General features: G+C 36.8%; 1 protein-coding gene across 1 annotated transcript; it reads left to right on the top strand.

Moving 5' to 3' along the window:
* Positions 1-832: 832 nt before the first annotated feature.
* Positions 833-23,689, top strand: edn3b (endothelin 3b). The gene is made up of 4 exons (XM_088937353.1): positions 833-1,230; positions 3,010-3,298; positions 17,308-17,466; positions 19,114-23,689. The coding sequence occupies exons 1-4, from the start codon at positions 1,161-1,163 to the stop codon at positions 19,127-19,129; spliced, it is 534 nt and encodes a 177-aa protein (XP_088793479.1). The 5' UTR covers positions 833-1,160; the 3' UTR covers positions 19,130-23,689.
* Positions 23,690-23,959: the final 270 nt, after the last annotated feature.

The raw sequence follows: 23,959 nt of genomic DNA on the forward strand, positions 1-23,959 counted from the left end.
GAAGAATACTTACAGACAAGTTTTGTTAATCTTTATAAGGTTTATCGATAGTTGTAATGATGGAAAGTTTATTTAAATATAAAACGAAGGTGAATCTCACATTTTTCTTTTTCACAACGGCTTGTCGTACAGTATTTATTAATGACACTTCTTCAACAACAAAAAACCCGCATGCTTCCATATTGAATATCAAAGACATTCCATTTTCAACACCTCGATATTTTACTTGCACCAGATCGTCTTCTCGCTCCTGAACTCCTCTTGCTTTCCGTGAGGATTGAAACTTAACATACAGTACTGCGTCCCCGAGTACATTTGTTAAACGCGTTTATAAAGGGACGTCTCCAGCTTCCCAATATTAAAAAAATATTTTTTAAATAGGGGCTATCCTCGGGTCGACACGCAGAATGAATGATTCAATGTATCAGACAGAAAAGATCCTGCTCTAACAACCGTCAAACTATCGGTAACCTTTCTGAATGACTGTGTTACAACTTTTCTGAAACTTCACTCTACTCTGAGTGCACTCCCCTTCTTTGTTACGGCTCACAGCGTTGCGCTTAAACAGAATACTTTTTTGTTGTTCTCTCGTTACTCAGAACTCCTCGAATAAAAATCATTGATCCCCTCTCTCGCCCTTAATGAATCTTGTGAATCTTAATTACAAGCATGAAAACGCTATAACAAAATTAAACAGAACTGTCATCTTGTGTCCTTCTCGTAGCGAAAAGGGCACGTGCGTATGCATGCGGTACTGCAGCTGTCCAGCGGGTGGTGCTTAGTTTATTTATCAACTTAGCAGTATATAAAGCGTCACGTTCTTATCTTTCTTAACACAGAGAAAGGAATGTTGGCTCCCAGTTACTTCCAATGCATTGCAAGGCGACTAGGGGAAAAGAAATTCAATTCGCAGTTATGCTGGATACTTGACCTCCCGAACTGGATCTAAACGAATTAACAAAAATGTGCGTCTTTCTCGGAACTTAACACTCGACTGATACCAGCTAATACCGAGACCTCTCCTGCGTTTGGATTTTTTCCCCCTTTTTTAATAAATACAAGCACGAATTGTTGTGTACTTCTTGCATTGGATATAACCATCTGGTATTATTATAATAGTTTTATTTCATAACCATTTTCTCATTTGGAATTATTGGGTTATGGCTAATGCGTCATTCATGGATCTGGGGGTATGGTTGTTAATTTGTGTAACAGCTGCTTTTGCACAAGGTGAGTTGATTGCATGTTCTTACTAGAATTCAAGGAAGGACAGAAGGGTGTTAATGTTACGTGCCTCTATGGCACATACTGTATAAAACAATGTTCAGAATTGACTCTTAAAATATGTAACTAAAACACAATGACATTAACTCTGTCCCCATCCCTAACCTTGTTAAGTCTAAGCAATTTATTCCAAAACTTGTTCAATCATTAACTTGAAATAACTCTTATGAGTGTACCTACACACTTGCGTACACCTTGTTAAATGGGTCTTTTGAAATGCGGTTACGCTACAACGTTAGTGGTGTTCAGAGGTTTTCTGCCATTTGTTTAAAACGAATTATAGTTGCAGTGCTTCATTGTAATTGCTATGATGATAATCATATGGAACGCTCTATATTTAAGATTGGCTACACATGAAACTGTGCAACCGCTGTGTGTAGTTTATTTCAAGCTTAATAAAGTTTGCGCTCTTTCGCTTTACCAATATGCCGCACCGTCACAGGGAACATGTTAGTAGCTAAAGTGACGAATGACTTATTAATTATGTATTTTAGGTAGGTAGTTAATTTCGTCCACACTTCGAGCCTTGTAGTTTAGTGTGTCATCGGTTGACGGCAGATAACAGGTTGCGCGTACACCTTTGCAGGAACTGGGCTACGTAGGGTAGTTATCTCTAATATTCTTAACAGGGGTTTTCTTAACTTATTAAATGTTGATATTATTTAAGAAGACAGCTATAAATCGAAGACGGGACTTTTAAAATTCACCGGTTTGACCTATTTGCACTTAGACCAGGTACTGGATATTCATACTGTAAACATTTAATTTAGATCTTAGTTTGACCGCGTCAGTGTAATATGGCTTTATTCCTAGTTATGCCTATTGCGTCTGATACATAAAAAATAAGAGGGCTACTGTCACCAACACGAATTATTTAAAAATTTAAAACAGAAAGGGAGATAGCAGATTGAAAATGATTTATCACGTAAAGGTGTCGGACAAGATCATTACGATTAACGACGAATTGCACTAAGGCAAGGAAATCATGTCAATAAATTTAATAAGAATTTGTTTCACCACGTGGTCATTTTTAAATTGTTCATTTGAATGCTTAATTTATCAATTTAAATCACAGGCGTGGTGTCGTTCCATTGAGCTCTTGGTGTGGGTTTTTACGCATAGGTGCTGCTACACGTGAAGACAGAGAAAAACGTTTTATCTGAAACTGCAGAACGACCGTCAATAAACAGATATAAGGATTCTTTACCAGAAAGGGCCCCTTGCATTCAAGCTGAAGAGGCGGTAAAAATTCGCTGCCAAGGCTATAATAGAATAAAACACAGAATGTGAATTGGAAATGCATAACGCAATACATATGCAAGTTTACATCTTTGTACTGTTGAAAAATTAGCTAAACCAAAAAGTCCACCCTTAACGCGTAAAAACGTTTTAATGTTGTCAATTACAGCATATGTTTTACATATGGTAACCAGTTAATCAGACATCGAAGAATGCCCCTTGTAAAGTAAATATTGGGAAAAGAAACTTGGGTTTTCCGTTTAGCCGAATGAGAATCCAGTATCATCATTTCATGAAGCTGAAAAAATACAATCCTAGATTATATGATTTCGTTCTTAAGTATGAGCGCAGCGCTGAGTATATGAATATATTAGCGACATTTTAAATGGCAAATGGTATAAAATGAGATACCTACAGTACATATTTGACAGACTAATTCGTTTGAAATGTATTTGTCTAATCCTTTTTTTACTGGTGCAATTGAAGGTTCTGCGCCTCTCAAAAGCGAACCCAGCGAAGTGAATTTGTCACTACGGACTGACCCTGAGGCGGCACGCCTGGATGTAGGGGCTACAGGTTACACCGTGGGACCTAGCTGGAGCTCGACGGTCTCGGTCAGGAGCGCACCTGGCCAAGGTAGCGGGGAAGCCGAGTGCGCGATCTGTGAGAAGTCAAAACCACGAAGAAGGTCCAAGCGCTGCACATGTTACACTTACAAAGACAAGGAATGCGTCTATTACTGTCATCTGGACATCATCTGGATCAACACCCCAGAGTGAGTTGAAAGCATGTTCAGTTGCTTCCCGATTTTAACTGTGTTAGTAGTGCACCAAAGTTAACTGAAACTGAACTAAAAAAAACAAAAACTAAACCTTCATTTTAACGTCATCCACTCCTTGGTTACTTGGTAAAACATGTATTGCCTTTTTCTTAAATAATTTGTATTCTCTGCTGTTTTATTGTTTTAGAGTGTATTCTCTCCTTATGGTTTGTAGTTACATCTTGTCTGATTGTGACTATTACAGTGGTAAAATCCTGTACCTCTTTTGTTTGAATCCATTCAAAAGTCCGGCCTCTGAGCTAACCATTAACCCTACGTTTGTATTGACATCACTTTATATATATATATTAGAATATGATAATTAATTAATGCCTGAAAAATATATAGCGTCAATTTTGAACATACTTTAGATAATGAGCACAAGCAGCGCCAAACAACAAAATAATAGCGACACGGATTAGATACAAAACGGGATTAGTTTATTTTACATAAATGTGAATCATTTATGTGATTTTCATGCTTTTGAAATGCAGCAATTTCATGTGCTGCCGTCTAACTCTCCCTGAGCTAGTCTGAACGTGCAGCAGTTAACAGTAAATGAAGATTATAAATGATGATGTCGACACCTCCCAAAGCCGGCTATCAGAAGTCCTAGGTGAAGACTAATGAAGCAAAATCATATCTTGTTTCAAGCGCCTCTGCGGAGGTCTTTAAAAAGATGAAAACATTGTTCCGTTTCAAAGCTCTCCAATCAAAAACATTGACATACTAGTTCTTTGTGGTATGTATGGTATGGTAGTTTATCCTATTATGTCGTTTCTTCCTCAATTGCTGCCGGTTTGGCCGGTTTATCGTGATTTTCTGTGTCCTGCCGATTTTTTTGTTCATTAGGTGTGTGCCTTCATTCGATGTTTCATGCCAATTCTCGGATGCGTCTGAGCCTGTATGTGTGCAGGACTAATTGATTCATCAGTGGGTCTTTAAATGATAATGAAATCCTCAGCAGTAATTTTTCATATTTTTTCATTCGTTCTGTGAATGGACTTGGCTAGCTCAAAGGTCTGTGTGCTTGAGATGCAAGCTGGTGCCTCTGGGCAGATTCTAATTTGTTGTTCATCCTCCTTGTAAGTGGAGAACAGCAGAGCAAGGAGTCCGCATGTTAAATTTGTAACACATTTAGGTGGTGGCATTGCGTAAGTGTAACTGCGGGGTCAAAAACACTGTGAACAGACAAGCACATTTATCCCCTAATAAAAAGAGGTGACAATTTATCGCATACCCTAGCTGTCCCCTTCAGCAGTGCAATTTCTGGGTTTCACAATCCCAGTTCAAAGAGGCGTAGAAGGCGTTTCTTTTGATTAGCTTCACAGACATCAAAAATAGTCCATGTGGAGTAAGCAGAAAATCTTTTCTACCATTTAACACGCCTCACACATGGACACACAGGTGTGAATATTTTTTTTTCTTAGGCAGTGCTAATTTTTAATAACATTTTGGCTCCAAGCTTCGATTGCAAAACAGGATTCAGAGAATTCCTGCAGGGTTGACCTTTCAGGTCATGGGTGATGCCTTTAATTTACTGCAAAGGATAGTTGTACAGATATTTAAAGCATGTCCTTAGTGATGTATTTATCCTTTTATTTTTCTTGACAAACTATTTTCCATCAGCAGGCTTTTTGCGATGAAGTTTCTTGTCCTTTATCCAGTGGGATTAGTGAAATCTGTAAGCTTGTGTTTTTAAATGAATAAGCTAGTGAGACGAAACACGAAATGACAGCACAAGAAAACCCACAGCAATGTCTGTCTCAGGCATAGCCCCGCTCTGAATTATAGTCCTCTGAAGGATCCTAGCTGAGAAGGTGGTGCACCTGTGGTGAATAGTGAGCTGAATAAATCTCACAGTGTGTTGGTACAAAAAACCCTTGGCTTTAGATAGTTCTAATCACTATGGCTGACAAGAAAGACTAAACAAAAGGCACTGAACAAGAAGAAATGTTTCTTAGAATATATTAAGAATGAAATTGCAGTATGGAATATGTTAACATTTAAGTGAAAGCAGACCAAGTGCATACCTGTGTACCAAGTTACCCTTGGGGTCTTGCAAACTACATTTATAAATACACTTAATTATAGAGCAAGAAAAATTACGATAACTTCTTCTGACACCAATTGGGTGTTAGTAACTAATCTCTAAAGTTAGCATAAACCATACTTCTAATCTTATCCCTATCTCTAAGTCTAGGGTTAGTTAGAGTTAGCAAACCTTTTTAGAACTATTTTTAACATCTTTACTAGTGTCTACTGTTTATAGACAGTTACTGATAGATACATTAAGTATTACTACACAGTGTACAGTGTCATCTTTATAATTTTAATATATGAATATAAGTTATGAAGTGTAATGAATATAATGAAGTAATACAGCATGTTTTTGCACTAGGCACAAGTAACTCCAACTTTCCAAATAGGTTTTGGCAAAACTTTGGCAAAACTTTTACACTCGGATTCTAGTACATACCTCTGCTGTGGAATTTTCTCTTATGTTCCCAGAGGCCTACTTCACATTTCTGTCTTTAATTTACGTTGCCTGAGATCACAGGTATTTTACTTAGAAAGGGCTAAGATTTGAAGCCCCACTTCTGCTGAAAAACACAAGATGAGACTGTGAACTGCAAGCGAGTGAATCAATTGCTGTGGATGGTCATAATTTACCAACTATTGCATTAGAAGTGTCAAGTATCAGATATTAATATCTGAGGCTGCTGCTCTGTGCCTGGCTCCTCCAGCCATCTGTTTTTACTTCTCCAAGAATCACAGAGCATATAACAAGCATCTTAAGGATGGATTAGCGTGAGGGATATATTTGAGTTATCATGCCTTGTAGTCCAGAGTGTGCAGAGCCTACCATCAATCTGGTAGTCAAGCTATATTGCACTTTTTAACTAGAATTGGGATTAAAAAAACAAATTGGAATCAGCAGTTACTTTTTATTACCTCCTCAATTGATGTCGCCAGTGCTGTAAGGCTTTGCTCAAGGTGACAACTCCTGCACTTCATGTTCAAAATCAGGTCTCGCAGACGTGCTGTTTGATAGGATTTCCTTGGAATCATTCATCCTTGGCCTGCCGCGGGCTCTTCGGTGCTTTGCAGGCGAGTCAGTGATGACTGCACCCCTTCCCATTGATGACACTGTAAGGCTGCAAGTCACACAGGTTTAAATTAAGTTCCACATTTGAATGCACGTATCGGGATTCCTTAGACACCATTTTTCCTCTCTGTCTGATGGACAAAGGAAGAATATGATCTCTCAGTCCTACAAATGTTCCAGCTCCATTGGGGTTAGATTAGGATACATTTGGCCCAGTGTGCCAACCCACAACCTGATCTGAGTGCAGTGGTTTTCTGTCATAAGACACAGTATGAACCAACATTGTATAGAGTATGGTGGCTTATAATCATATGATGTTGCCAGACTGCTGTGGTAACTTATAATATGAACTGGTATATTCAGAGTTCTATGGTTTTGAAGAAGGGGATGTTTCCCCAGTCCTTTACAACTATGACATGCCTGTTTTGTGATGTATTAATTGCAGAGGTGGTTATTCTGAATTACTAAAATTATGTATGGTGTGGTCTTCCTTTATTCACATGTTTCCTTAATGCACGGTTGAAGAGAAAAATGTCCCTAAATCCTTTTTTTAGTGATTGGACTACAACATTTTTTCAGTATTCCTCTAAAATGAAAGACTTAAGACAATAATGTGCTAATGAGATCCAGGAAGCTTAATTCAATAGTTAATTCAACTTTACAGGCATCATGTCTGAATGTAGTAGGGTTGGATTTAAGTTTTTCATTTTCTGTCTGTGAAACACACCATTTATGGTGTTCAAGGGAACGTTTCCGCAGGTCTTTCCTCCCGGCGGCTGTCAGGGTGTATAACGCTGCCGTAGGCTAGGACTGTTAGCCCTTCATTTGCTCGTCTATGGACAGCATGTTGCTCCATTGTACTTTTTGGACACTCAATCTGTATATGTGCACATTTTGCACATATTTTGTTTTTACACTGACTATGATCATACTTTGCACACACCTATGTATTTATTTTTATTTGTTTTATTTTATATTTATTTTGTATTACTGTACGTATTCTAATTTTTCGTCTATTCTGATGTCTGTTTTTTTTCCTTGTCTTGGGATGGACTGCTGTAACACATCAATTTCCCTTCGGGATCAATAAAGTCTTATCTCTCTATCCTTTGCCATCCTACCAGTAAAAAAAGACATGACACATGAAAGTTAAAACGATGATCTACTGTGAAAGAAAATATTATGTTTTGGTTGGAAAAATAACAGTTGAAGTGCAATTTGAAAACGTTTAAACAATTTTGTTATAGTTTTTATCATAACCTAAATAAATCAAATCTAATTTTTTAAATAATGATATTTAATGATGAATTATAATATTTAAATAAACACTTATTTTAGGAAATGCCAAGCAGGTCTAAAATGAAAAACACATGATAGCATTAACTGCTGATAATCTGGGATTATTCTGTAGTGCTGAATTAAATGCATAACATGTGAGCATCTGCTCCATGAAAGGTTTTATTTCTTTTCAAGAAACGTTTGAAGTTGCTGGTACCATGATCACATATGATTTTAGTTTCCATGTTGAAATGTGTAAGACATTGTGGAGGTAAGACTGAAGTGACTTATGGTGAAAATCTAAACTATCTGTAAATTGGAGGTGAATTTTTAGACTTGCTTGCAGTAAATCGAACTCTTAAAAATGTATTTTAGATCTTACAGGATTGTTCCACTTATTACTTTGCTACTGTTCATGACTGTGTCAACACAGATGTAGAAATGTTGTGTCTTTATAAACATTATAATGTATTTGACCACTACCTGCCAAGCATAAAAATGCCATAAAACAATGCCAAAAGAAATGTTGAATAAGTAAGTGTTTTGGCTAAAAAGTAGGGGCAGCATATAACATTTATCTTTAAATTACACTCTTCAAATATTGGATGAATGAGGGGAATTTTCTTGAGACTAAAGTGGTTAAAAAACCCTAGGTTACTGTATACCAGAATTTTGAAAAATGAAATATTGTGGGAGAGTTAATCATCTGTAATAATTGCTTTGACTAGAAATTTGTTTGGTGCCTTGCAGTTACTTCTGTGGTTCTGTCCATGGTGCTGATGCATTTCATTTTGAACTGTGTCTGAGCTGTGTAAAACACTGCACAACATGGCCAGACAGACACAAATTAACAAGAAATACTGTAGACATCATTTAGTATTTGTTTCTGAGTGTAAATATTTTCAGTGTTAGCCATGTGCTGCTTCTCAAGCTCATCAATTTTAGCAGTTTTGTTTACAGAGTAATACAGAATAACATGACACAGAAAACTGTTATCATCTCACTTGACACCTTACTCTATAACTGGCTGGTTCATCAACAAATTAATTATTGAGGATTAGTCCGGTCAAAACCTCTGTCTGTGCAAAGAGCATTTGCACAATAGTAGCAATTTAATTGGATACATCACAATAAGGACAAGTTCAGGGTTTAATTAACTCCTTTACAAAGAGTGTAAAACTCAAAAGTTTTACTTTTACTTTTATTGCCTTACAAATCTAGTCTGTCTGATAGGAAAAAAAATGGCAAAAGTGGAAAAAAAACTACATTTTTCTCAGAGAGGCAGCTTTACAGAAATCAGGCCAAATTTTTATATGTAAATGTTTCTGTGAGGAGCAGCTATATTTCTGATGCTCCATTAACAAAAAGGAAAAATAAATATTGCCATGTCGGATCAAGAGGTTGCATTGCATGGTCTGCTGGTTTTGTCAATGAAGATCACAAGATCTTTCTTGCACATTCCATACTGTCTAGTTTTCAAAGAATGGGGACTATTCTACTCCCTCACATAATTCTTTACCATGTACAAAACAGTCTTACATTACAAATTGAGATGGCAGTTAGAATGAATCCAAATATTTTGCATAAAAAAAGAAGAAAGATAAAAAAAAGTTATTTTTGTTTTGATATAGATAAATTGCTGTACTCAAAATTGTGACATACAGATCACACATGGGCTTCCAAACTTGAAATCATCATTATAATGGTACGTGTATTATGACCTCTTTGGTAGACAGATGCAGTCATATACAATCAGTGTGAATTAACTCCAGCTTCTTCCTTTGCAGCGCCACTCTCTTCATACCTTAAATTAATGAAATCATCATTTTCCAGAAAACAATTTTCAGCTCCTTTTATGTTAGATGCATTCTGTTCTTAACATAGCAAAATAAATTCTTGGCGTGACATGACTGGTTTCTCTCCCATTGTCTCAGCAATTGTATGCATTAGATTATCAGCTGATGACTGATGTTTAAGATGTTTGTCACACAGAACTATGTTGAGTGACGGTTTCAAATTTTCTGTGTTGAAGGGTAAATGTCTTTTACCTCTGCACCTTCACACTCCCTCGTCATGTTCTGTATGCCCCTTACAGGTTCAGAACATTCTGCTTGTGCACATCTTGGCTTGCTATTAACCTTTAATGTCAGGACTGTATCTACCATCCGTGTTAACTGTGGGCAGCCCCAGGTTTTTCTTGAGTAAAAAAAAAAAGAAACGGAAAAGAAAACACAAAATACTACAGTATTCATTACCTTCCCAATGCCTTGGGTGTTCACTCCTAAATTCTGGATGTACAAATCTGAAACTTTCAGTGCTTGGATTGACTTCATGTTGAGTCTGCATTACATGGACAGCCTCACTGAGACAGGGTTACTTCACTGTTAAAGGGCATCAAAACTGTTTGCTTTTCTTTCACAAAGATGATTAAGGGAAAAATCTGCTTCTCCATCATCTCATTAGTGTGATTATTATTTCATCCTAACCCCTTCTGAGACTTGTAAGAGAGAAAGAAAGTTTAGGTTTGCTTGCTTTTTTTCCCACCTTTTATTTTCATAATAAAAGTGAGTTTTTTTCAGCGCTTTCCAGACTACATCTTTTATGAATGTTATGTTTTTGCTCCAAGTCTCTCTAGCACAGGGCTTTCCTCAGGGTGTTGCTAAAACATGCCTAAAAAAAACGTCATTAAATACTTCTGCTCTGAAGTAAAATGCACATTAATCTTGTAAAGCACATTTGGTTTTAAAAGCTTTGTAAAGACCGCAGCAGTTTATTTCAGGGTTAAGGTACCAGCTTGACATACTTGTACTGCATGCTGAAAAACTGTTTCCAAAAATAAACCTTGTATAAGAATTCTGAAGAAATCTAAGCAGTCACACCTAATTTATATTATTAATTTGACAGACACTTGTATTCTATTCAAATTATTAGTTTTTTACTTCATATTATTCATAATATTCATTTTTTTACTTCATATTATTCATTATTTCAAATCTAAAAAATAAATGTGAAACCCCAAAAATGTGAAAGTCCTCAAAACTGTTCAGTATTTAAGACCTCTTGAACAACCATGGATTCATAACAATAATGTCTCCATCCTGTGGGCAGTGATGCTATGTTTGTCCAGCAATGAACCAACTGCTAGATGTGCTTCAAGTTAAAATGTCCAAACATGTTTCTTTATAACTTTCATAAAATCTGCATGTAACACACTTGTGTCACCTTTAGATCTCCTTTAGACTAGCTGCAGAGGCTAGATCACTGCTTAGAAACAGAAGGAACCATTACTTAGGAGAAATCTGCTATTTTCACAGTTTCAAGGTATAATTCTGATATAATTTCAATAATTTGAAATGTACAGCCAAATAATAATTGTATTATGCTTTTACATACCGTGCAAAGCTTTAAGTAATTATTTCAAATAACTGTTATTTATTGTCTGTGTAATATTATGTAACAAAACTGCCCACTTGATTTTTCTTGGCTGCGAATACAGACTTTAAATCACATTCTTCAAAATCTGTGTGAGTGTTAAAACAAGAAAAGCGATTCAAGAACCTTCACAAAATACTAAAAAGAATACAGCAGTTGTATTATGCCTGGTTAATTTCCCATTTCCTGAAACACAGAGGTCTTCAAAGGCTTGAAACATTTTTGACACTCTGCCAAGCTACACTGCTGGTCACTGATGTAGTGTGTAATGTTAAGGTGATGATGAATATATAGCGCATGGATATGACTTCCTCTCATTGGTACCTTTTCTTACAATGAGGCATTTCTTACAATATCCTTACAGGTCCCTCAGTAAGACATTAGTGACAGCTGTGTTTCACAATATGCAGTACTGTACTGTTGGTTGTCTCCTGAAATGGTTACTTCAGACCCATACTGCCGGTATTTAATAGTCAGACATTTTTGTGTGATTATAGTAGATATAAGTAGTGTAAGAACTTGTCAGACTTTAGTGAATAGCTAAATATGATATTTTAGAGACTTATGCTGTGTTTTGCATAGTTCAATGCGGATTGGGTGACGGTGGTATTTAGCCCCCAGGTAAATCCAGTTTTTTTCACAGGGTAATGGAACAGTAAATAGGACAGTAAAGAATAATGAGTGGTACTTGCCTTCTACAAGCAGCAAGTCCAGACCTGCCATTTAGTGAATCAGCCCTTCTTTTCCATTAAACTTTGGAAAGACTGAAATCCGCTAATAATTTTTGAGCCTTAAAGGTGAAAATAGCATTACTAATTATAAAATTATTTCAGAAGGTTCCAGATCCAGATCAGTGTCTGTTAATTAATTGGCATTGTCTTTATGTACTGTATAAGATATTTGCGTTGTTCTGAGAAAATGAATGCACAAGTATACCCAAAGTGGAAACTGTTTAACTTTGACATGCTTAATGGCATATCAGCTCTCTTTAGAGAAAATAAGGATTAAAGTGTTGGGCTGAAATCCAGCCACTAATATGCCAATACCACTATAATGCAGCTTTATAAAATATCTAGTTACCCTCTTTTATTTATTATTCAGAATACTCTGATGACACCAAGCCATTCGACCTTCAATGTTTGTCATCTTTCTGAATGTGTGTCACAACACTCAGCCTAGGCTTCAAAGTTGTCAGTGCCTTTGCCTCCACTACAAGTCCAAGAAATGTATTCCATCCATTAATAGTCCTGCTAAAACACGATTTCCTCTGCTATAATTTGTTTTCCCTCCATTATGTGGGAATAATCTGCAGAAAGCTGAACAGCTACATTATTTTAATAAATGTACTTAATACAGTATCGTGTATCCTTGTACTGAAAGTCTTTTCTTATGTATTGCACTGAAGTTTTAATTTGAATATTTTAAAACCAAACTGTGCTGTTCAGAAATATAAACCATGCAGTGGCTTCTTAAGAGGTGAATTTTAATTGCATTCAAAGATATAAAAGCCTTCCAGATACTACTTTTAAAACTGATACTGAATTGTTTTTCTTGGCATCTTATCTTGCCCTATTGCAAGGAAATCTTTTGGTTCAAATTTAAATTATTTTAAATACAAAATATTGCTTATGAGGAAACAAGGTAGGACTCAAGAATACACTCAACTGTTTTACAAGTCTGTAGGCAGTATGTGACAAGGACTGGGTGTTGGAAAAAGGTTTTCTGGCTCTCCCATTCTGTAATGGATAACAGAACACACTACTGGAAGCTTCTGAGCTCTCCTGTGCTCTGTTAAGAATTGTATTTAACCTGTAGCTTGTGAAAGAGGGCAAAGCTCAAGTCCACATTCAATACCTCTGACCCTGTAAGTGTTATTACCGTGCACTGAGGGTAATCTCAGAACCTGTGGGTTTTGAAGCACTCTTTGAGTCTTGTTGTGCTGTTGAGACATGTGATATATGTATATAATGAAACTTAAAAACATGAGCCCAGATTCATGATAAATTTAAGTTAATTATGTTCAGTAATATTTGGCTGTGGTATCACTTAAGCATTTGTTTCTCCTTAGATTCTCCCAAGTAACCTGATCCCATTCAGTCTGTAAAACAACTTCCAGACCGACGATACTCAGGAAAGGTTTTTTGACATGAGCGTCTATCCTGTTTGTCTCACAGGTACTTAGTTTAGTTTAGTCCAGTGACCCAGTCGGGTGTGCGCGGAATTGATACCAGACTGAGGCTTTTGCTCTTTGAACTAGTCTCAAAATGTGACCAAAATGACTTAGTGCCGCAAGATTGCCATTGACAACAAGCCAACTCCTAATCTTGGCATCGCTGGCCTCCAAACTGGTATGCTACTACAAGCACCAAAATGAAGTCATTCCCTTACCTAGATGTTTGCAGTTGCCCCTGTATAAAGTTTCTGAGCCCAAGTTCAGGGATCTTCCATAGTGCCCTATTATATCAGCAGAGTGTGCACAAGCTGGGATTGTCTGGACCCTGGTTGATCATGGGTGGTTCCTGTTAGTCGGTGGCACTGCTAGAAATGAGGGAGGGAGTGTGGACCACCCTGAATACCTGAGCAGCATTATTATGCACATTCTCTCTGGGCCTCCGAACCACTGATCCGTGAAAATGTAGGGTCACTGAAACCTGCAAGCCTCCGTGCCTTGTATGCATGCAAAAATCCAAATCTTTGCTCACGCTCACAGGCACTTTTTTAATGCACACATGCTGTCACCATTTCTGTCATTTTGTATATCTGCTACTAGAAGACATGGTGATGTGCAGCTTTCATACCCTCGTCTCTCGTCATGCCGTCATCTTCATGTGCTTTGCATAACAAATACTTGCTGCTTTTCTAAAGTCCTTCAATGTACAAGAAAAACTGACTCAGAATAATGTAGTCGAGACTGATTACAAAACAATATGTAAGGTAACCCACAATCACAGAGCGGGTTTCAGTAATGGAAATGCCTCCTTTCAAGCCCTGTGTATCTTGCTCCACACTGTTTTATAATGGGAAAACATTGACACGGACAATTTAAAATAATTAAACCTAACCATTGAGGTCAGAGTGAGTACAAAGGAGGAGCAGATGGTATGTTTAAAGAGAGATCCCTATTTTTAGGTTGCAGAAGGTGATTTAAATTTCACAATAAAAATGTAAACATTCATATTTTAAAACGGCAGAACACCTTCCTCTGTGAAGTGATGAAAGCTGTGTGGGCATCTGAGCTGAACAGACATCAAAGTGAGCCATACTTCAATGTATTTTGTTTTACTATCAAACTGTGAAGCTTACCAGGCTCCATTTTTATTCTTGGCACTGATTCTTGTGTGTTCTGAGGAATTTTAGTTTTGTGTGGTTGATTTATAGGTGGTGTTTCAACTGCTCAGCAATGAACTGCAACATGTCATTGCAGGTGAATAAATACTGCAGCCAAGTACTGGCAGCAGCTGAGAGGGATCTGGCAGCTTAATTAACATTGCTGTCAACAATCACAAGTCAGGCTGTGCAATGCAGTGAGTGAAGCTCTTTGAAAACGGAGTTCCACAGTTTCACCCTCATGCTGTGAAAGACTGTACTCTCTGTGAACAGATTATAAAATCACTTTTGGGTAAATTCATACCGGATATGAAACAAACTAAATATGCTTTGGCCCCATGCCAGATCTGGTATTTGATGTTTAAATATATGATGGAAAGCAGAACGCTTCTTTGTAACCCAGCTTCTCCACTCACTTCCCTAAGATTTATAAACTGGCCAATCATGACAAAACGGTGTATAATGAGCAACAGAATATTCTTAAACTGCACAGATCTTCTCTGCGCTCATTCAGGGTCTAAAATGTGCTGATATCAGAATCGTTTGGATAATTGCATTATACACTGAGCATCAGGAAATACTGTACTTATCACTGGGCATGTATGTTTTTATAAAAAGTATAAGGAGTTTGATTATTGATTGACTTTTATGTGAGAGGCTTTGGTTGTGGCAAATTGTAAGCATTAAATCATCTCTTACTAAACAGAGTTAATTAGGCATAGCGAGAGGGTGCCTGAAAACCAAGAAAGAAAAACAGAACAATGCCTTCATACCATCTGTGTCTTGAAGACTGGACTAAGTCAGCTAGGTGAACTCGTCAGCAGAGCAAGCCGAGTACTCTTTGGCAAGGCTTTGTATAGGAATGTCAGCCAGTGTGGTGCAGATATGCAGGGCATTATACTAATTGTTGTGTACAACAGACAGATTGATGGGGAGGTTCAAGTGTAATTAGAGTCAGAGTAGGTGTCACTACAGAACTCCATTTGTAGTGACTGTTGGTGGCCTGACTGCTCAACACTACTCTGACAGTCCTGAAGACTCCCCCATTGCCCTGCTTGCTGTTCCATCCTGCAGTGACAGAATTCCAGGAGGTTAATTCTAGTCCTCATGCTCCTTGCACAAGAATAGGCCAATGAGCCCTATTAAACATTTGAGTGATAAACTGGGACTATATGTGGGATTTAGGGGCCAGAGACTCATGAACAGGATAGCATCTGTAACCTGATTCAGAGCATGCGTTAAAAATGTACTTGTATTGCTCCCGCACATAATTCGCTTTAGTGACAGCTGTGATTTTCACTGTAGAGCCCCTGTTGATCAAACCTGCTGTCAACAAGCGTATCGGAAAAACGAATTTACTTATTTCATGTCTGTTCGATAACATGGCAGGTCTCTTGTTAAAAACTGTTTTAGTCATTTCCCTGATAAATTAAAAAACAAACATCAGAAACTTTCTTTTGAATCTTGGAATACTAAGTCAAAATCCAAGATCCATACTAAAAGATGATAATATCTGTATTATGATGGCGAAGCAGAGCAGAATTTGATTCTACACCATTTGTATTTATTAAGCTTGAATTTCATTTTGATTACTGTATGTTTTACTGATATATCCAATTTCTTGCCAAATTTACCTATGCTAGTTAAGATCACATGACAACCTAAATTTTATTAAAAGATTATTTCAGGCCTGGACTGTGAAACAATTAGAGTTGCTTAGTCAGGGGCTGAAAGTCCATGGTAGAAGACAACTGCCCTTTTCACCTAGCACTGATGCAGCTGTTACAAGATCTTGGAAAGTCTGGTCTGGAAGGTGTGTATCTACTCTATATGTTTGTTGTGTTCCTTTACAGCTTATTTGACTATAATGTTGATTTTTAAAAATGTTATTTGGAAGTTCTCCAACTGAATGACTAAAAACCCATTTTCATTAACATTGCTTTTTAAAAACAATAATTTTTTGTTATGTTTTTACCAGTTGAAAAAAAAACCTTGAAGATTGTTGTCACATTTTATTTATGCTGTATGTCTCAGTGTTACTTAAGCAGGGCTCAGATATGTTCCTTATTCTTAGCTCCCCTGCTGGATTTAAATCCTTCACTCTCCTCAGCGGTTGGTCTTCCTGTGGTTTTAAAACCTGTTTTAGTGTCATTATAGTAGAAGTGTGCAAATCACACATTTCTGCTAAGAGCCATGGCATTGAAAGGAAAATGAAAATGAGCATATCTTTTTCTTCCTGGCATTTTTGTTGTATGAAATAAAACTACAGACATCTGTCCTTGTAATGAAAAATATATTTTGGTTGATTAACAGGGTCATTTTAAAACTTGGTGAATAGAATATTCTTAACGGGTAGAAATACTTTTGGAAAACTTTAAAGGGGAAGCATAATTTTAAAGGATTTTCTTTTGCCTTAAGAGAAAAGCCTTTGATGAATGCTGGCTGCCTGTACTCACACATGGAGGTACAAGTGCACAAATATAAAAACTCCAGTCAAAAGAGAAATGATATACAGTATGTTAAAGGCAAGAACAGGCCATGAACAATTCTCAGAATAGACTGTTACTGGACAAAAATGATAATAGAAGTTCGAGTAGGGAGCTGTGTCAGCGTACATACAGTAGGTTGCAAAGCAACAGGTAAAGGTCAATTCCATGCTGAAAGGAAAAGAGAAGAGACCCAACGTTTCAGCTGCGGAGCTTTCTTCTGTGATGTGAGGAATGATGATGTTACAGTGTCCACATTATGTCTCTTCACTGTTGTTTTCCAAATGCTGTCCCCCCCCCCCCCTTTGACTCACTCTCATTGCTCTCCCCAGGCGCACAGTTCCCTACGGACTGTCGAGCTACCGAGGTTCACGGCGAGCGAGGCGCGCGGCCGAGCTTGCACACGACACTGCCCAGGGCCCGGCGGGCTCCCTCCGCTGCTACTGCGTGGACCAGAGCGACCCGGAATGTGCCGTCTTCTGCAGCAGGAGGTAAGGCGCACCTCTTGTCACTGGCGAGGATGTGAACCAAGAGTGAAAGCAAACACTTGGGGAGGTGTTGGTTTCGGGGCATCATAATAGTAAGGAGTCTGTGCTTAGAGGTGTGTTTGGGGATTTTAAAGGAGTCTTTAAATTTTCAGTGGAATTACAACTGAGAAACAGTGGTAATTTCAGTCAATGACGTACAGCAGGTAACTTACTCAAACTGGTAATCATGACCTGAGGGCCAATGACCAATCAAATCCTACAGGAGGCCTGAAAGAATGGGAGTTGGGCACCGAGATTGATGTTAGATCGATCGATTGATGCATTTAAACTTGAAATTGCCAATTATCTTTTACATTATTCTCATCCAATATGGAACAGATAATGAGTGTTAATCCACTTTTTTCTTATATTTTTCCTACAACACTGGCCATTGGTGTCACCATGTACAGTACCGTAGGTCAACAAGACTTATATTATGCAAGACATTGTTATGAGAAAACCAGCAGCAACACTCTTAACTACTGCTCCATTGTGATCATGTATTTAGCGCATTTACAGTATCTTAATCAGATTTCACATTTTTTACATTTTTGGTGGTGCTGTATTGTGAATCTGATAGAGATGCTTACACTTGTTGTTCTGGGTTACTGTCTTTTCAATGTAAAATAAAAAACGTCCATGTCTAAGCAGTATTGCATTTTACAGCAGATGCCAAATGTAGCAGTGTTTTAAACATCTGAAACTGGTTTTATAGTTTAATGATTTATGAAGCTCCAAGTTTTCTTTGGTGTTTCACTTGGTCTATGCTTCCATAAAAGCTTCCATAAAATGTCTAAGCTAAAAAAGAAAAATACATTTGAATTAAGAACCTGTCTTTTTAATGTTAATGGAGATCATATTGTTGTGAAGGAATAAGGGTTTTACACTAACTAGGGAGCTGAGGAGAGGAAAACTATGAATTTATCTGAAGTTTTCATCTCCTTCCCACGCTTCTCTGCTGTAGAGTCACAGCTCATCTGTTCACCAGAGCATTAATGCTTCAGTGATAAATTAGTGATCTTATTACTAAGGAATAAATCATGTCACCCAGTCACATAATCTGTAGTGAGCTTCTGATATTAAAAACTGGCCATGAAAATACAGTAGTTTTTGTACAGTATTTGCAGTTTTCCCTAGCATGACTTTGATAGATTCTTCATAGCGTTGTAGAGCTATGACTGATAAGAACAGTTCCTTATACTGTAGGTTACATTTTCCAAAATAAACATGATAGATATACATAATTTACAATAAGGAGGAAATGTGGATGTCATGTGTTTTTATGCATATTTGTTCTTCCTGTCAGTGTTAAAGAAAAAGTTGTGGAGATTAAAAGGTTGCAGCTGAACTAGCAGTCTGTATGTTTTAATAATAAATACCTACATTCTTACAGTTATTACAAATGTTTTCAGTCTCTTTCAGGATTATGGGAACTTTCAACAGAAAGTTGAAATCGATTTATAGCACATTCTAAGAGGTTTTGATCACTCTACAGAAGAATTTGTTGAAAGAGTATTTCATAAATGCGAAGGAAACGGAAGACGTGTTCTTGTTTTTAAAAACGCTCCCAGCCTTTGAAAAGACTAATGTGAGCCTTTTTTTTTCTACCAGACAGAGGTCTCCCTGACAGAAGACAATGTGAAGGCCACTGCATACATGGACTCCACTAGACCTGGGTGACACCTCACACATTTTCCTTCATAATATATCTTTACAAAATTAAAACAGTCTAACAGTCTAGATGGCACAGACTGGTTGAAAAGAAGACAAAAGGGATCACTGTTGAACTCCCTGACTTTGGATTTGTAATGCTGCAAATCTCCTGGATTACCAAAGACATAATGAAATAAGAAAGAGGTAAGGAACTCTGGAAAGTTTATTTAAAAAAAGAAATTCAAATATTGCAAGCATAGCAAAGACTGGTTGAGAAAGACACTATTGTTTTAACATCAGTTCTGTTGATGCAGAGACCTGTGGATTAATCAGCAGACCAAAGAGAAAAGAGGATTTTTCCATTGTCTCTCCACACAGATAGCAGAAGTGGCACATGTGTGGTCACACCAGCATGAGATTTTTGGATGTACAGTATCAAGAGAAGATCCTATGAAGGGGCACAAAATGTCATTATGACACATTCAGCAACAATGAAACTATAAACCTCAGTGGATTATTCATAAATCTTTGAAAGAACTTGCAAAGGAAATGAGCAATATACTGTACCAGTTTTTAACAGTACTATTCATATTTTCTTTGTGGATTTTTCTACTGTGGAAAGTCTCAACACTTTAGATTGCAATCGACCCAAAGTTGATTAACTTTTCATTGAAGCAAAAGATATCAAAGCTCACACTGTGTTGAGGTTGTTTCCAATTTTCTTTCATTACAACGTGAAAACGATGCCATAAACCTTTGTTTCAACACCAACTTGCGGTCGTCATCAGACTGTCTATATTGTCTGGAAATATGGTCCACACAAATAGCCTTATTCATTCACAATAATTGATGAGTTGGATTTTTGATCATATTTAAAGTGCATTGGATTTAACTATGGGAAAGAGTTCCAAACACAAATGCAAAACACACCCGAGTCAAGGACTTTTGTTAAGACAAAGACCAAGAGGAACTTGGAATGTATGATAGAACTATTTGCCTGAAAGCCTCATTTCCTCATGTCACATATAAGTACATATTTAACTGTATATAAATGAAAGTATTAAAACTAGTTGAATATTTGATTCTAGAAACAGCCTAGTAATAATTTAGAGAATGAAAAATTGTATTGTTTTGTACAAAATAAAGGTCCCTTAAAATTACATATAAATAATACCCAATAATAAATGTGCATTTACTTTGGATTTTTTTGCAATAATTTTACATTTGGCACATATATATATATGAAATGTATTATTCCTAATATAAGAAAGTATGCTTAGCATGTACCATAACTGTTATAGCATATAACTGTTAATTCTTACAGAGTTTTTTTATCATCTTAAGGGCTTGTTCAAAATCATATTCTTCAAAAGTTTTAATGCAGTATGAGTGGGAAATAGTTACAGTAAAATGAACAAGTAATCGGTTTATGCCATGCTGAAAAGAGAAGAAAGAAAACACAACGTTTCGGCCGTGGAGCCTTCTTCAGGTGTCATGATCATTATTAAAAATAAAATATACTCACCTAAGCTGGATTCTGATGATTCATAGCTGATTTCTGAAATTTAAAAGGGTTGAACACAGACCAACCACAGGATCAGAATCCCAGTCTTCCTTAATTCACACATCACTGAGAAGTCTATCAAACGGTGTTCCAAAGGGAATCTGGTAACTCTCCGAAGTGCCATGTGAATGAAGTGAGCAGTTTTTTATAAATGTGGCTCTCTGGATGCCAAATATGGTATACAGGCTAACTATTTAAGACCTTGAACTTTCTGTGTGAAATATTTTGCTTTTATGTTCTAAACACATTTTACAGAATTCTCTATCAGAAAAGAAAGCTAAAATACTGATTAAATTATTTTTCTTATCTGCTTTGCATTGACTCATTATGTGGAGACCCATGATACTAGCCAGTAAGATGTTTAAGCCTGATAATTACAGGTATGCTTTTAACAGAAAGTAGATAGCAGAAAGGAACCAAATTTAGTGTATTACACCTTCAGCGGATAATGGAAGATTTATTCCTTTGCTGTAAAAGGTGTTTGAGACAGGATATGCTGGCGTACATCAAAGGAATTCGAAACGGATCGTAATGTAAAGTTGTGAAAAAGCATTAAGACAATTTCCTGGGCTGTGCACTCAACATGAATCGTTAAACTTTGCACTCTACACAAGACAGAAAACATCTGCTGGTTTTTAAAACTTTATTTCTCAGAAAACAAAAGCCAGTAGCCTTTGGAGGTAATGTATCGGAGTCCTGTGAGCTTGTTACTTTATCATTTCCAAAACATTGAAATATTAGACACAGAAGAAGGACAAAGCTAGGTTAAAGTTGAAAATGTGCAAATGACATCTAGAGACTAGAAAATTAAACTACAGAAACTACTTCTCAAACATCTCTGTTAATGCAGTGAAGCACAGCATGAAACCCAAATGACACTGGATATGAAAAGCTGCTGGTCTTCTAACAATCAAGAAGCAATGGACCACTTGTAAACTGCAGCCACTGCAGCAGTTTCTTCTGAAAGGTGTTTTACAAAGCTTTCCACCTTCTGTTAATTCAAATAATACCAAACACCTAACACTCAGAAGAGTATTGGCTCATCTGTGAAAGTTCAGGCTGCTAAAAAAAAAACATTCTCCACTGTTCCTGCTCATATACTGTATCTCACAGTAGAGCCTTCAGTACATGGATTTCATAACACTGTACATACAGTAGATTCTTCATTTGAAAAGTATTTTGTAAATAAAACTATAGAAATGAACAGTACACACGTGCATACTGCATGGCACAAGAGCACTATTGTCTCTGTGCATATGTAAGTATATTAACATTCCTTTATTAGCTGTACAGAAACATTTTATAAAAACCTGAAGGTCACCAATCCTCAAGAGTAGCAGGGTCTTACGGTTTTCACTCCACTTAACCCTTTAATTATCTAGTTGAACCCATTTCAACTTTTACCCAGATTTGTAGCTGGTGGTGATCTAAAGACATCTACTCTGCTGGACTGAGTCCCTGAGACATGGACAGGCAAAAATGCAGTGCTGTAGTTCCACAATGTTAATGTAACAGCAAAATAGAGTGGATATTTACTGCAACTTACATACACAACCGTAAATTATATGTGTAAGAAACTGATATTTTACCACTAATAGTTTTGTCATATATTCAATTTGAGATTGCCAGATATATAAGAAATTATATTTTGTGAACCTGTGTTACTGCAATGGGAACTATATAAGAATTTTATAATGACCTCCTAATGTGCACTATTGAGCCACATCCCCTCATAAGCAGAAACATCTGGGAGGTTTAAAAATTAAAGTGGCTCTTTTTAAACATATTGGGATAGACTTCATGTGGAGACATACACACAAGGAAAGAATTGATAAGCTTTGTTTTCACTGATCGAATTAGATGTTTATATCCGAAAACAAATAACGTATATATTAATAAAATAAGTCTCTTAGCATACCTTGTAAAAGTTATGACTCTTACATATATATACTTCAGGTAGGTAAAGTTAAGCATAAAAAACTATGCCACACTAAACACAAATATGTGCCGCACTGAAGAGGGTTTATTTTAAACATCATAAATTGCATCCCTTCTTCCAAGATGCTGCAGGAAAAACCGAAATTGACAGATGCTGAAAAATAAGACTACAGAAGTCTCCAGAAGGATAGCTGGGGACTGGCTTTAATGCAGTGCATTGCAATGCATGTTCACATTTTTTAAAGCATCTGATTTTGTCTACATCTAACAAAAGCACAAAGAACCTTTGTTGTTACTCCTTCTTGCAAAGGGAATTAAACAACATACTACAGGGTATGAAGATTAGAGCTTGACACGGGTGGTGCATTTCAGTAAAGCACAAATATTATTGAAAAGACACTGCATTAAAAATGACAAGGTACTGTAAAGCATTAGAGGCAAGGCAGAGAAGTACAGAAAGGTGTGCAAGGCACAATTAAAAGAAACAATGCTAAAGCAAACTCATTTACAAGGATAGTAAATACCATGAAAAACTATCATGCAAATATAGCGTGCTAAACATTAGTCACAGAAACATTCAGAGGTGTGTATGACTAAGCATCACACAAGGTCTGATAAGAACAGAAACCTAAACCTGAGACAGGTGCATTAGGGTTAGATGAAAAGCAACAGGACTCCATTTTAGAATACAGTCTTTTAGATACAGACTGGGGGAAATGATTCAAAGTGGACGGTATGGCTCCTGCTGGGATGTTTTGTTTATTTGTTTGTTGTTTTAAAACTGCACAACAAAGCAAGATTAATGGGATTTCTTCTTACCTTTACTTACAATCTCCCCTGTAGGGAAACAGATGACAAGCCTCAGTCAAGGAACTCAGTATAAAACTACCTCAGGTTTCTACAGTGGTTATGTGCACAGTGTTAACTGTCTTCATACAGAATAAAGATTAAGCAGTATATAAAATCCTGTACTTTTTATAAAAAATGTTTTGTATTTAAAAAAAACTCTAAATAAAACATTTATGCTTTTGCAGACACTGATGTCCTGCTTCCTTTTAAAAGTGTTTATCATAGCAGAGGTATGAAATTATGAAATAAATATTTTGCATTGGCACTATTCTTATGTCATGCTTTTTTCACATGTCTTTTTACAGGGAAGGACTGGGTTGCCTAAGAGAACCTATTACAAAATCAAATCATGATGAACTGCACTCCCTATCCTAGAACCATGGAATTTATTATATACTGTACCAGAACCTCGAAATGATGGTCCACCAACAGTTTAAAGTCCTCTTTACATAA

The sequence above is a fragment of the Atractosteus spatula genome, chromosome 19 (genome assembly GCF_055471065.1).
Source record: "Atractosteus spatula isolate fAtrSpa1 chromosome 19, fAtrSpa1.hap1, whole genome shotgun sequence".
Taxonomy (NCBI): domain Eukaryota; kingdom Metazoa; phylum Chordata; class Actinopteri; order Semionotiformes; family Lepisosteidae; genus Atractosteus; species Atractosteus spatula.